The 14,325-nt window shown below is 35.5% G+C and overlaps 4 protein-coding genes across 5 annotated transcripts in view; all 4 read left to right on the forward strand.

The window, feature by feature from the left end:
* The first annotated feature begins 1,095 nt into the window (after nt 1-1,095).
* Nucleotides 1,096-1,875, forward strand: LOC113869810 (ethylene-responsive transcription factor ERF021-like). The gene has a single exon (XM_027506293.1). The coding sequence runs from the start codon at nt 1,333-1,335 to the stop codon at nt 1,873-1,875; it is 543 nt and encodes a 180-aa protein (XP_027362094.1). The 5' UTR covers nt 1,096-1,332.
* A 934-nt stretch (nt 1,876-2,809) lies between these two features.
* On the forward strand, nt 2,810-5,274 carry LOC113869581. Of its 2 annotated transcripts, none has more exons than XM_027505972.1 (5): nt 2,810-3,335; nt 4,133-4,193; nt 4,285-4,366; nt 4,606-4,657; nt 4,992-5,274. In XM_027505972.1, the coding sequence occupies exons 1-5, from the start codon at nt 2,964-2,966 to the stop codon at nt 5,052-5,054; spliced, it is 630 nt and encodes a 209-aa protein (XP_027361773.1). In that variant the 5' UTR covers nt 2,810-2,963; the 3' UTR covers nt 5,055-5,274. The 2 variants fall into 2 exon arrangements, with proteins under 2 accessions (XP_027361773.1, XP_027361772.1); XM_027505971.1 differs by having other exon boundaries at nt 4,079-4,193; nt 4,992-5,273.
* A 492-nt stretch (nt 5,275-5,766) lies between these two features.
* LOC113869529 (pentatricopeptide repeat-containing protein At4g37170) overlaps nt 5,767-14,325 on the forward strand; it is a 94,109-nt gene continuing 85,550 nt past the window's right edge. Inside the window, exon 1 of the mRNA XM_027505890.1 lies at nt 5,767-7,983. Within this exon, the coding sequence (XP_027361691.1) occupies nt 5,851-7,899 (2,049 nt within the window). The 5' untranslated portion in view covers nt 5,767-5,850 and the 3' untranslated portion in view covers nt 7,900-7,983. The remainder of the gene's footprint in view (nt 7,984-14,325) is intronic.
* On the forward strand, nt 9,332-14,297 carry LOC113869531 (peptidyl-prolyl cis-trans isomerase FKBP53). Its single transcript, XM_027505893.1, has 11 exons — nt 9,332-9,468; nt 9,815-9,888; nt 10,448-10,683; nt 10,824-10,963; nt 11,642-12,002; nt 12,149-12,343; nt 13,054-13,288; nt 13,407-13,494; nt 13,575-13,616; nt 13,701-13,749; nt 13,912-14,297. The coding sequence occupies exons 1-11, from the start codon at nt 9,456-9,458 to the stop codon at nt 13,991-13,993; spliced, it is 1,515 nt and encodes a 504-aa protein (XP_027361694.1). The 5' UTR covers nt 9,332-9,455; the 3' UTR covers nt 13,994-14,297.

Here is a 14,325-nt window from a genome sequence, read left to right on the forward strand (position 1 = left end):
TTAAAAAAAGATTGATTTCAATAAATTTTAAGAAAATGTTAATTTCAACTTTAAAAGTTTAATTTAAACGACTAATAATAATAATAATAATAATAATAATAATAATAATTTATTAAAAATATTATTATACTTTATATCTCTAAAGTAATAAATAATTTTTAATAAAAGAAATCTTTTAAATACTTAAATTCAATTATAGAGGTTAAGGTCAATAAAATTGTAAATTTTATATTCAAGCTTATGATACAAACTTTTATAACTGCATTCAAGATTTCTTCTCGGACACACAACCCTAAGTTTTTTGGAATTTAACCAGAGTATAAATTTAGCTAGTTGTTTTCATCTTCACAGAGTAGAATGAGAATGAAGATTTTAAACCAGAGTATATATATATGATCAAAATGATGTTGTACCAGCTACTTTGTATATTTGATCTTATTAGTAATTTGAAATGAAACATCCATGTTTGTAAATGTATCGTATGGATAAGTATCATAATATAATATGATAATAAGAATATATGGATGATAATTAATAATGAATAGAAATATAATAAGTATTTTTCTTTCTTAGGATGATTTTATCTTGGGGAAATGTAGATCACCCTGGACATAAGGGTCGCTGCCGGAAGAAATAAAAAAAGCAGATGATGATATGAGTGCGTGGTAATAGCTTAAAATATATATGAATTCCCATGGCCATGCTGATCTAAGATTTCCAAAACCTTTTACATTTGGTTCTACGAATTTGGATTCGTGGCCACCTAAGTTCCCAAAACGCGTACTGCACAGGGAACTTTTCTGTCACTTAATCCAATTCTTTATTTCCTCTCCACCAATTCTGCGCCAATCCATTCCCCAAATTTCGAGCTCAAAAGTTGACACAAACACACACATGGCACCCCCTCATTAATTCCCATCTCCCCATTTTCACTTTCCAAATATTCATAATCCAAAATTATAAATTTTGTTAGAAACCGAGATATAAACTGAGATTCATCGTAAAGTAGCATCCTCCATCCATCCAATCAAAATACAGATAAAAATGTCACAGCAACACACCATACATAGATTTTGTTAGAAACAAAGTGCACAGTATTAATTTATTAAAGTCTCCTCTTCAGCGAAGCAGCTACGAGGAAGCTCACCAAAATACTTGTAATGGATCCACGTTTCAACTAAAAAGCACACTCATCCACATCTATAAATACCAATCACCAAGTTCCAAACTTTGCTACCTCCCAGCCATTTCAACGTGAACAAAAAACACATTTGAATATACCTAGCTAGCTAACAGTAGTACTAGTAATCAAGTACTGAGTGACCTTCGTGCATGGACATGCCTTCTTCAAGTGGTGCTGCCAGTTCCGCATACAGAGGAGTCCGAAAGAGAAAATGGGGGAAATGGGTATCCGAAATTCGCGAGCCAGGAACCAAAACAAGAATCTGGTTGGGGAGTTTCGAAACGCCGGAGATGGCGGCAGCTGCCTACGACGTCGCTGCGTTGCATTTCAGGGGACGCGAAGCAAGGCTCAACTTCCCTGAGCTTGCAAGCACTCTTCCTCGCCCTGTCAGCAACAATGCTGACCACATACGCATGGCGGCGCACGAGGCTGCGCTCAGGCTTAGGACCAACACGGTGGCGCCCCAGACTGGTGCCTCCGCCGCTTCAACCGCCGCTGCGCCACTTACCGTGAGACTCTCTCCGACTCAGATTCAGGCTATCAATGAGTCGCCTCTTGACTCGCCTCAGACGTGGATGCAAATGCCTGATGCGTTCATGTTGGATGATCAATCCATGGTGTTTGCAAATGGGTATGCGTTTGAGGATAGCGAGTGGGAGGATATGCAGAATGATTCTCTTTGGGATCCTTAGATACGGTATTCCAATGGTGAAAATATACCATACATACGTCATACGGTTATAGTATTTAATTAATTAGTATTTGGATTAATTGGGATCATGTTGCATTTAATTATGTATTTGTAACTAATCAATTAATTAAGATGAAGTGACATATTGATATATGTGAGTAGATGGGTGGGATGGTGACACCAACACTCCACTTGACTTGTCTTAGATTTTGAAGAAACAAGAGCTGGTAAAGGAACAAGTCAATGTTATTTCTTTTCTTTCTTTCAGGAATGAAAGAGGTAAATTAAGGAAGCAGTTAGATTACTGAAAGTTTATTTTGGATCAGAATTTATTTTGGTGCTCCCTCTGGAGATGAAAGCACTAGAAGATCGATGAAGAACAGCTTACTGTTTCATGGAATAGTGATAAAATTCCATTTGTGTTGTGAGACAAAGGGGGGGGGGGGGGTCCCATTAGTGATAATTAGTGTAAGTATGAGAGTATGGTTACATTATATGGGTAGATTTGTTTAAAGTTTATTGATAGTGGGTGAGGTTTATTTGTGTACCGAAAGGGCCACGAACTCTGTATTGGCTGGGTTTTATAGGCTGTGGAAGAGTGTGGTGTGATTTATTTTATTATTAAATAAATTAAGCTGATGTATTGCAACTCCATTTGTCAACCTGATGAAGATGTTCGAGTATGTTTCCTTTTGTCTGATATCATTGATATCTCTACAAGATTTTTTTTATATCACATTACTTTATTTGGTAATCGGTGCCCTCGTAGAGAGAGTAGAATAAAAAGATATCGATGCTATAGCTTGAGAGGTTTTGGGCTAGAATTTGGGCTTTTCATCTTCTAATTAATTGGGCTTCTCAACTTTGTTGGCCAATTTTCATGCAAGTACTGAAAAAACAAGCACAGAAAAATGAGCCTGTAAAATATTCATGGCTTGACCCAAACATGAAGACAACCTTTGTACTTGTATGATGTCGAATCAGTGGTTGGTATTTAGGTTGTTAGTTAACACTGAGTAGTACGAGATTGAAAGCAAATGTAGAATGAGAGGATCAGTGTAGATAAGTGTGAACTGTGAAGAGGTTATCATGGGTTCCACTTGCACTCTGTTGCTTTTGAACACAGCTTCACCTTTGTCTTTGTCTTCCAAAATCGTGAGAACCCCTTTTCTCAATTCAGTTAATGCCTCTTTTGCTCTTCCAAAACTGGGAGGAAGGAAAAGAAGAAGAAGAAGAAAATGGAGATGCGTTTGTGAGAGCGGTGAGAACCAGTCAATTACAGTAGCTTCACATGCTACCACAAGCGTCGAGGATGATAACGTTGTTGAGTCAGCTTCGATGGTGGTGAGGAATTTCTATGGAGGAATCAATGCGCATGACGTGGATTCTGTAGAGTACCTTATCGCCGAGAATTGTGTGTATGAAGATCTTGTCTTTCCCCACCCCTTTGTGGGTCGTAAGGTAATTCATTCACACCATCTCCCTCTTCAAAAAATTTGTGGCGCACACGCTGAAGATATCTTTTCCTATTAATCATTTCAATGCTTTATAAAAGATAAAAGTCTTAAATTTAAAAAAGTAAACACATTTAATATTTTGTAAATATAAAAAAACACAGTTGCTTTATTTAGTAAACAAGGAGTGAGTAGATGTTGTAAGAGGATCTAAAGTTACTTTTTCACGATGGACAATATTATTTATACACCTTCTTTGGTGAGAGAAAAATGATAAATAGGTGACAAAAAGTGACAAGAAGAGAGACGAAAAGTGTTAAATAGGTGGTGACATGATTAAGATGTTTATAAATCAGAATTTTCTCTTAATGTACTATGTAGAATGATGAATTATAAAGATTTCACACTTTCAGTTTGTGTTCTCGTCAAAAAGTGTTGCCACTTGGATTGGGAAGGCAGTGATGAGAATACGATTCGCGGTAGATAAGTGAATTAAAGTATAATCTTTTTAAAGACTCAAAATGCAAGAGGGGCATGATAACAGGAAATTCTACTTGTACAACGTTGTTGCGTAACTTTTTATACAACTAAGGAAAAGGTAGAAAAAAGAGAGAGAAAGAAGTGGAGATGGATAAGAAGCGTGATACTATAAATAGACAGCGAAAAAATGAGTTGCAAAAAGGTGTTACAAAAGCTGGGTGTTGCAATAATATAACTCATTAGTATTAGCTTTAATTATATATTGTGCAGGAAATTCTAGAGTTCTTCAAAAAATTCACTAATTCTACCAGCAGGGATCTGCAGTTTGTTATTGATGATTTGTCCACCGAGGACTCCTCGTCCGTTGGGGTGATATGGCATTTAGGTGCATTGCAAATTCTATGATACGGCTTCTATATTGTTCATAAAAATATTTCTTTTTCAAGTGTATTATTAACATTTGCAAGTGGCTGCAGAATGGAAGGGAAAGCCTTTTCCCTTTAGCAAAGGGTGCAGTTTTTATCGTCTAGAAGTGATCAATGGCAAGAGACAAATAACGTAAGTGATACTTTGTCATAATTCTCATTTCTGTTTTTGACATATAAGATTACAATTTTGAACCCCTATTCTGGGTCTAAGCTGTTATTGATTTTTGATATTATACACACAGCTAGTATTTGCCGATTAAACTCTTAATATCCAAATACAAATAGCTTGCAAGATTCTCTATGGGATCCTTGTTCAGATGATCTTACAGTAGCAACTAACTGATAAATCTTAAATTTGTCTGAACGCAGATATGGGCGAGACAGTGTTGAACCTGCAATCAAGCCTGGGGAAGCAACTTTGGTATGCAAATTGTTCTCTCTTTCAGTTCTCGGGTCCTTTTTGTCATTGGTTTTGACAAATTAACGTAATGTTGTGGTCAATATATGCTGTTGGTTTCTGCACAATGGTCGAATTCAGTTTTAAATAACATATATTTCCGTTCCTTGTTGGATAATAAACAGTTTTGGCATAGCTTTCATATTCAATGTAGGTTTTGGGAAAGAGTTAGAACGCACAGATCATGAAGAAAAAACATATATGTTGCCAAAGCATGCATGTGCATGGGTGTGGTGTGCATCAGTGCATGAGTGTGTTCTCCATTGACTGAGTTTGACTTTCTTCTTGATATATGCAGGCTGCGATCAAAAGTGTGACATGGCTTCTGCAACAATTTCCTCAGTTGGCAAACTGGTTATAGAGAAAATTCTACATTCAATTTGGAAGGGGAATGTCCCTCCTTTCTTCCTTATACAATTTGATTGTAGTTGGATTGTGTAACACAATATTCCCCAACCCACAGACAGAGTGCAAGTGTTTGTGTGTGTATATAGAACTATTTTTTTAATTTGTATGCAATGTTACATATGATATATAGTACTGTTAAATACTATAATTTTTAATAAAAATTTACTATATGTATAATTTTGTATTATGTGCAATGTTATACTGTTAAAAAAAAAATTATTTGGATTTCAAAAAAATTATTCAATACAATTAAGAAATATAAAATTACTAAAATTGTTCTTAGACACTTCCACGTTGTAGACATAAAACATTTAGTTCAACAATTTAGTTTTTTGTTATTAGTGATTGGAATTAATTTATGAAAATACCCATTTGAACGAATTGGAAAGATTAAAAAAGTGTTGTACATTTAAAATCTTAAAGAATTAGTTAATGACTTTATTTTTTCAAATAATAAATTTGGTCAAGTAATTTTTTTATAAACAAAAATGAGTATTTAAAAAGTAGATTACTCTGGAGTTTTCTCTTTTTTATAGATAAATTTGCAGAACTTTCAGATGAATTGTTATAATTTAATTTTTAATAGAGTCTCTGTTGTTAAGTTTAAATATAGATTATAAGTAGGAGGAATGAATAAGAATATGATTGTCAACGCAACACATTGTTCCTCCATCGATTCTGAGTAAGTGGTAACATGTAGAAAACATTCTTGTTCGTTCTTAGATCACTACCGTCACACTGAAAAGAGGATGGCATCATCTGCGTCCGCAAGGTTCTGGAGAGCCTTTTCCTCTTCCTCTCGCTCTCAATTCCGCTATGATAAACGGGCGCAGCCTAATAATCTGAAGCTCAAAGATCCTTTCCTAAGTCGCATCTGCGAGAATAACGATTTTGAAGAAGCCATTGATGTTTTATGTCAACAAAAGCGCGTCAAGGAAGCGGTTGAGTTGCTCCATCGTATTCATCGACCCTCTGCTCGTGTATACTCTACCCTCATTGCTGCTTGCGTTCGTCAACGAGCTCTTGAACTGGGTAGGAGGGTCCATGCTCACACCAAAGCATCTAACTTTGTTCTTGGGGTTTTCATTTCTAACCGTTTGCTTGATATGTATTCCAAATGTGGGAGCCTTGCGGATGCTCAAATGCTGTTTGATGAAATGGGTGACAGGGATTTGTGTTCTTGGAATACTATGATAGCTGGTTATGCTAAACTTGGTCGGCTTGAACAAGCTAGGAAACTGTTTGATGAAATGCCTCACAGAGATAACTTTTCTTGGAATGCTGCTATATCTGGTTATGTTAGCCATGATCGGCCTCTGGAAGCTCTTGAATTGTTTAGGATGATGCAGAATCATGAGAGTTCGAATTCAAATAAATTTACTTTGTCCAGTGCTTTGGCTGCTTCTGCTGCCATTCCTTGCTTGCGTCTTGGGAAGGAAATTCATGGTTACTTGATACGAACTGGGTTGAACTTGGATGAGGTGGTTTGGAGTGCTCTTTTGGATTTGTATGGCAAGTGTGGGAGTTTAGATGAAGCTAGGGGTATTTTTTACCAGATGGTGGATAAGGATGTTGTCTCGTGGACTACCATGATTCATAGATGCTTTGAAGACGGAAGAAGGGAAGAGGGGTTTTCATTGTTCAGAGAATTGATGGGGTCAGGCATTACACCAAATGAGTATACATTTGCTGGAGTTTTAAATGCTTGTGCTGATCATGCTGCTGAACAGCTGGGAAAGGAGGTTCATGGGTACATGATGAGTGTGGGGTATGACCCGTGTTCATTTGCTGCAAGTGCCCTTGTTCATATGTACTCCAAGTGTGGGGACATTACGGTTGCAAGAAGGGTGTTCAACCAGATGCCTCGGCCAGATTTGGTATCATGGACTTCTCTCATTGTTGGGTATGCTCAGAATGGTCAACCAGACGAGGCCCTTCATTTCTTTGAATTAATACTTCAGTCAGATACTGAGCCTGATCAAATTACCTTCGTTGGGGTTCTTTCTGCATGCACTCATGCTGGATTGGTAGATAAAGGTTTAGAATATTTCCACTCAATAAAGGAGAAACATGGATTGATGCATACTTCAGATCACTATGCATGTGTTATTGATTTATTGGCACGAGCTGGCCGATTCAAAGAGGCAGAGAATATCATTGATAGCATGCCCATAAAGCCTGATAAATTCCTTTGGGCATCCTTACTTGGAGGATGTAGGATACATGGGAACCTTGAACTAGCTAACAGAGCAGCAAAAGCATTGTTTAAGATAGAGCCGGAGAATCCAGCTACCTATATCACTCTGGCTAATATTTATGCCAATGCTGGTAGGTGGGCTGAGGTAGCTAAAGTTAGAAAGGATATGGAAAATAGGGGGATAGTGAAGAAGCCAGGTAAGAGCTGGATTGAGATTAAAAGACAAGTGCATGTGTTCTTAGTAGGAGATACATCCCACCCAAAAACAAGTGATATACACAAATTCTTGGGAGAACTCTCACAAAAAATGAAGGAAGAAGGCTATGTTCCAGACACAAACTTTGTGCTACATGATGTAGAGGAGGAGCAGAAAGAGCAGAACCTTGTTTACCACAGTGAGAAGCTTGCTGTTGCCTTTGGAATCATTTCAACTCCACCAGGAACTCCAATCAAGGTTTTTAAAAATTTAAGAACTTGTGTAGACTGTCACACCGCCATCAAATATATATCAAAAATTGTTCAGAGAAAAATAATAGTGAGAGATTCTAATAGGTTTCATTGTTTTGAGAATGGGAGCTGCTCATGCAAAGACTATTGGTAACAGTACTCCATATCAACAGGCTTGTGAAGCATTGAGTGCATTGCCATTCCAACCCATGATTTTTGGGAGAAAACATGGCCCAAGGTTAGATCTCCCTAGGATGCTCAATTTTTATCAGAAGCCATTCAGCTAAAATTTATTGAACTGACTGTGAAGCAGTTCGCATCGGTGTTGTTCTTTGGTCGCCGGCTATTGACACCACCATCATTATAGACAACAAATACTTCTCTGGGACTCTTGAGTCTCGCCTGAATAATTCTCCATGAAGATTTCGTGATGCTACCGGCAATGCCTCTGGTAAAAACATTGAAAGAACCACAGTACAAAAGCTAGCACGATAGAATCTCATACTTCTAACGTGGGATTGAAGTCATATCTTGCAATTGGATCATAATAGCCTCACATTTCAATTGATACATCAAGGATTCTAAAACTGGACTATATTCATCTTACAATTGATTTCATATGTTTAAGTATTTGTCTTCTCTCTACACTACATATCTAGTGAGACTGACTTCTCTATCTGATAAATCATTATTTGTACTACAATTTTAAGTTCATATTACAAGAATGCCAAAAATATTAATAGAATCTTAGTTTGATGAGATTTTCACATAAAGCAAATACGCATTGAATCGGGGTTTCAGTAACCATGATTCTTACGATCACTATAATACACATTTTCAAGCGTCCTTCGTCAACGAAATTAGTATTTTTTAAAACAAATAAAGGTACACGTGGATAATATTTTTTAAAATTTATGATATATTATTATTTTCCCTAAAACATTACTATTTTGAAAGATTATAAAATTAACTTTTTTTTTAAAAATTAAACATTGTATTTAAAAAAAAATTCAATAATTTCAAAATCAAATTTACAAAATGAATATTTTATAAATTTTACCATCAAATTGAGTGATTTAAAAAAATTATTGTTAGCTAAATAATTGAACACTTTTTCCTGTTTAATGACCAAGGATATATTTTAATTCCTTGATTTTTGTTATATATTTTTTAATAATTATTTTATTAGTTTAAAGTCAATCTTAAATGAAAAAATTGGTTGTATTTATTAATATAAAAATTATTTAATAGCTTATATATCTAGTAATTTGAAAGGATTTTAATTATAAAGGATGAGATATTAAAATTATTTCCAATCTTTTCTCTCTAAACAAAAACAAACTAAATATTAAATTTCAAGAATTCACAAGAAATACTGAAGTAACAAAAAATGAAGATTGGGTCATTATTTTGGTCCAAGAAGATTAGGTCATTTGAAGCTTGATTTCTGGAACCCATTTGTGACAAAATTTAGAAGTGTGAGAATGTGATATCTGTTATGGGTCCCGACCCGAGCCCATTTAAACGATGCGAGCGTGGAATTGGATCAACAAGCTAAATCCGTGTAATAAGTGTCGTATTTTGCTGACTTGGGTTAGTGTGTGAACGGCAAGTCTAATCCCAAAACGGCAGTCACTTTTAGGGTTTATAGGGAAATTTGAACCCTGACGTTGGATTTCATTTCGTTTGACATTTGCAGTGGCAATAGCAATGGGATTCTGGGGTTAGTGACCTTCATCTTTCTCTGCATTTCCATTAGTTTCTCTTCATTCTCCTTCAAATTATCAGTGTGTTTTCTAGCTGAGAGGCATTGAACTACTTCAGTTATTTCTTTTGTATTCGCTGCTTTATCACTGTGAAGTTTATTTACTTAGCTACTGAATGAACCTACTTATTTGTGTTTCTTTAACTTGTTCTTCGTTTTCTTTTATTGAACTTCATTACTTTTACTGAAAATAATAAAATGCCGATTGGGATTTTTTGTTCTGCGAATTTCTCATTGATAATCGTCGTTCTTCGTGTTATTATTATTTTTTTTTAAACTTTTACCCCCTTCTTCTTGAGCTTAGGGATTGAAGTGAAACCCAGCAAACCGTATCCTTATCATGCAGACAATGTGCGAGGAAAGCTTCACGTGACTCAGGTTCTTCTTCATTAATAATCTCGACTCTGATTCCTTTTTACTCATACTACCACACATTCTGTGAACTTTTTTTATTTCTCTCACTTGCATTTGGGTAATGCTACACTTTCATTCTGTTTTTCTTAATTATTTCCGAGTGTTGAAGTTGTCCACAGTTTTGTTTGTTTTTCTGTGATTACTGGCCTTAAGTTTGAGTTTTGGTTGCCACGTGATTTTAGTTTGGAGTTTGGATAATTTTGCTTGATGTTATCTGTTATCTGTTCGTCTGGATTAAAAATGATTAGCTCCAGTCTCGGTTCTAACTTTTTGTGATGTGTGTTAGCTGATAAATAATTAATTGTGGTGACCGCTGATTCTGGTGAGAGTCTGATTTTAGTACTGCCTTGCTAAGCATGTTTGAATTTCAACATAACATTAGCATTCATATATGATTGATTATATGTGTTTGTTTGCAATGACACTAAAGGAGTCAGTCTGTTGATATCTTTTCAGATCAAATTTTATGGTATTTAATAACTATTTTCCTTCTGTTTCTTTTCTTCTTGTCCTAAAAATTCAGGCTACTCTAGGCGTTGGCACATCAACAGAGAAAAGCATTCTTCAGTGCTCTTCTGGGCACAAAAGTCCAGTCTTCTTGTGTTCATTGCTACCAAATAACATTGAGTCATGCCCTTTGAATCTTGAGTTTGACGATGATGACTTAGTGGCATTCTCAGTGATTGGTTCACGAAGCATCCATCTTTCTGGTTATTTTGTGGCTGATGATGGGGATGACCTTAGGGATGACTATGAATAGTATCCTTTTGAAGAACTTCCATTTGCTTGCTTCTATTCAGATGCAATTTAAATTTTGTTCATATGGTTTTGATTAAGAAAGAATGCCTGGTGTAACATTTTTCTTAGTAATCTTCTGATTTCCTACTACAATGTGAAAGTGATTCGCTGGGAGAGGATATTGAAGGTACTGAGTCAGAGGAGTCATCTGAATTTGATAGTGAAGATGAATTTGCTGATGACTTTATTGATGATAGTGATATTGACATGTACCCATCTTCACCAGTTCCAAACAGTGGAGGTATTTTCATTCTGTTATCAACTTTTCTTGAAGCCATGGGATGATTATCTATACTTTCTGCTCTATTCTTATGCTTCTTTTTCTTCTTATTATTATGCAGTTTTCTAACCAATGTTTGTATGGTCTTTTTCTTCTTGAAGCCATGAAATGATTATCTATATTTTCTGCTCGTTTCTTATGTTTCTTTTTCTTTTAATTATTATGTAGTTTTCTAACTAATGTTCACATGATGTTTTTATTTATTTACAGATACTCAAATATTAAATTTCTGTTAAAATAAAAAATTAATATTATCAAATAATCAAATCCTGTGGCCATGTTTTTCCGTAGAGGTCTAGAATGATCCAAGAAATTTTGTAACTGATTGTGGATGTGCAGTTTCATTATTGTATAGTGATAAATACTCTATTATATCGCATCAACATTTCTCTCTTTCATTATTATAAGTTTTATTGTTATGTTTCTGTCACACATAATACTAGTAATCATTCTTTAGTACTGTATTTGCCTCATGTTTGACTTTTGTATTCATTCCTGGTACATTAAAGTAGGAAAGAAAGCTGAAAAATGAGTGAAAAACTGAGGGAAGTTCTAGTGCTTCACTGTACACAATCTTTTTTCAATTTAAAATCAGCATGAATGACATACTATGTTCTACTTTTTGGACTTTTCTTACAGTTGTGATTGAGGAAATAGTAGATGATGATAGACCTGAAAATGGAGATGATCTAACTAAGCAATTAAAGAAAAAAAAACAGGAAGCTCAGTTGAAAGAGAAAAACAGCAAAAGTTCTGAACTTCCAATTGTCGTTGGGGGTGAGGCTGACCTTGTTCTGGAAAGTGAAGATGAAGATGGTTTTCCGATTTCCGCTGCAGAGAAAAGTAAGTCTGTTTCTCAGAATGCAGAGGCAGAAATGAAAGGAGAACAAGCACATAAGAAAATTGAGAAAGCCAATAAGAAGGGAAAAGATGTTGATCATTCTGCTAGCTTAAAACGAAAAATTGAAAGTGCTGAAGAAGATGAGCAGCCACAAGATGGGTGAGGATGATCTACCAGTTTAACAACTCCCAAGAATGGATTTCAATCTGACATTTCCCCTGGCCTAACCTTAAATAGATAGTTTTGGTCATTGTCTCTATTTGTGATTGTTTTTTGGTTCTGAATGTTTCTGATAATGGTTTCAGGAAAAAGAAGAAGAAGAAGAACAACAAGTTGAAAGAACATGGTAAAGGGGAAAGTGCTCATGTGTCTGGCAATAGCAATGAGACAATTATTGCTACACCTGATGAAAAGCATCCCAAGGACGGTAAAACTACAACCAACCTGAACAATGTTTCTCATGCAGAGGATGAGCATGATGGAAAGCCTTTCAATAATGAGTAAGATCTTTCATCTAACTAGGCTATCAGTCACACTGCATAGGTGTTTTGGTGTTTCTGGTATGGATGGTTGATTGAAATATTTAATCCACAAAAGCATTTCAATTGTTCTTTTTTTTTTAGAGATATGCAATGCCCATTTCTTCTGTTGACCAAATCCTTAGAAGATGTGGTCAATTGAACTATAAATTCCATTGGAAATTGTCAGGTCTTGCTTGGTTTTGTGGTAAATTTCGTAGCTGGTGAGTCATTTTGATAGAACCCCAATTGATAAACCAATAAAATCTCATATGATACAGCAATACTCTTACTGTCCCAGAGACAAAAGTCTCATACAGAGAGTATTCTCTCTTCACAAACTGCAAATAACAACATCTTCTGACCAATTCCACAGTCTAATTGTAATACTGAACTAATACGGAACTGCTAATGCAGGATAAGTTATTTTCTACAACATATTCTGATAATGGATTGCCGCTCCTAACTTCTACCCATAACTGTCAACATTCTAGTTATTGTTACAGTTATATCTAATAATACATGACTGCTCATGGCAGTTCTTATTGGTTCTGATGATGTTTCCAAATTATGTGTTCTTTTCTTGCTTGAAACATTAAAGCTTGGAAATTTAGGAGGCTGGATTTCCTTCCATCTCTGTTACACTCTTAATATTATATACTATGTTGCTAACTATTTGGTTTTTGGGGCAGGGTCCTTGTTGAGAAGAAGAAAAAGAAGAAAAAGACCAAAGGATCTGAAGGGGTAGCTGCTGGGAATCAAATTTCTTCATCTGCTGAAAATAAGAATTTGTCCACCCCAGAGAAAAAGGGGAAGAAACAAACTGAAGCCAAACCATCTCAAGTGAGAACCTTTTCTAATGGATTGGTTATAGAGGAGGTATTTATGGGTAAACCTGATGGCAAAAGAGCTGCTCCTGGAAAGAAGGTTATGCAACACCTACTGATTTTTTTATGATTGAATTGACCTAGTTTACTGAAGAGTAATTTGGTTTAACCTATTTTTTAATGTATCCTTCTAACAGGAACTTATTATTTGATTTCAGGTCAGTGTTAAGTATATTGGCAAACTGAAAAAAGATGGGAAAATATTTGACTCAAATGTGGGAAGAGCGCCCTTTAAATTTCGCCTTGGTATATTCTGTGTAGATGTGTTGAACTTTCTGGGATTTTCCTTCATATATGTCTTCACCGATTACTTTTTGTGTTTGCAGGTGTAGGACAAGTTATCAAGGGGTGGGAGGTTGGGGTCAATGGTAATATATAGTAATAAAATTTTATGCTGTTTAATGCTATATATATTCTTTATACTTATAGTATTCTTCTTTTGCTTTTGTCAGGGATGAGAATTGGGGACAAAAGAAGGATCACAATTCCACCATCTATGGGGTATGAAATTCGGTGGAATTTAGTTAAATTTATTAATTGAATTTTCTTTTATTGGATGTATTATCCTTTCTTGTGGGGATGAGTCTGATTGTGGATGACTTTGGCTGGTGAAAATTGTATCTTACGTTGTTTATGCTTAGCGTTTTGTTTTTTGTTTCGCAGATACGCAGACAAGCGCGTTGGGAGTATACCACCAAATTCGTGGCTTGTATTTGATGTGGAGTTGATTGATGTTGATCGCTAACTTCTTCTTTTATGTGCTACAGTCCATGTTTCCTTTCTAGCCTTCACTGTTTCAGCTGCGAAATGGTCTGGTCCCATCGTGTTGAGAGAATGTTAGCCTCACAAACATTTTACCCCTTTTTAGTCCGAAATGGGTCCCTTGGGACTGTATTCGAGCTAAAATTTTGTAGGAAATTTTGGATGGAATTAGGGAATTCCCAATTTTGCGCATATACACATGCAAACATATAGTTATTGTTTGCTTTCTTTATCAATACTGTTCAGCGCTTTCGAGAATGCATTTTGAGAATGATTTAAATTTGGGCTTAATTTCCTGTGTAAAATTTATTACGT

The sequence above is a fragment of the Abrus precatorius genome, unplaced genomic scaffold (genome assembly GCF_003935025.1).
Source record: "Abrus precatorius isolate BTA unplaced genomic scaffold, Abrus_2018 Scaffold6, whole genome shotgun sequence".
NCBI classification, from domain to species: domain Eukaryota; kingdom Viridiplantae; phylum Streptophyta; class Magnoliopsida; order Fabales; family Fabaceae; genus Abrus; species Abrus precatorius.

Coding starts and splice junctions, on each gene's coding strand:
- LOC113869810 (XM_027506293.1), top strand. CDS start 1,333: ATGGACATGCCTTCTTCAAGTGGTGCTGCCAGTTCCGCATACAGAGGA.
- LOC113869531 (XM_027505893.1), top strand. Junction 12,003..12,148: donor GATGAGCAGCCACAAGATGG/GTGAGGATGATC, acceptor TAATGGTTTCAG/GAAAAAGAAGAAGAAGAAGA. Junction 13,289..13,406: donor GAGCTGCTCCTGGAAAGAAG/GTTATGCAACAC, acceptor ATTTGATTTCAG/GTCAGTGTTAAGTATATTGG.
- LOC113869581 (XM_027505971.1), top strand. CDS start 2,964: ATGGGTTCCACTTGCACTCTGTTGCTTTTGAACACAGCTTCACCTTTG. Junction 3,336..4,078: donor ACCCCTTTGTGGGTCGTAAG/GTAATTCATTCA, acceptor TATATTGTGCAG/GAAATTCTAGAGTTCTTCAA. Junction 4,194..4,284: donor TGGGGTGATATGGCATTTAG/GTGCATTGCAAA, acceptor AAGTGGCTGCAG/AATGGAAGGGAAAGCCTTTT.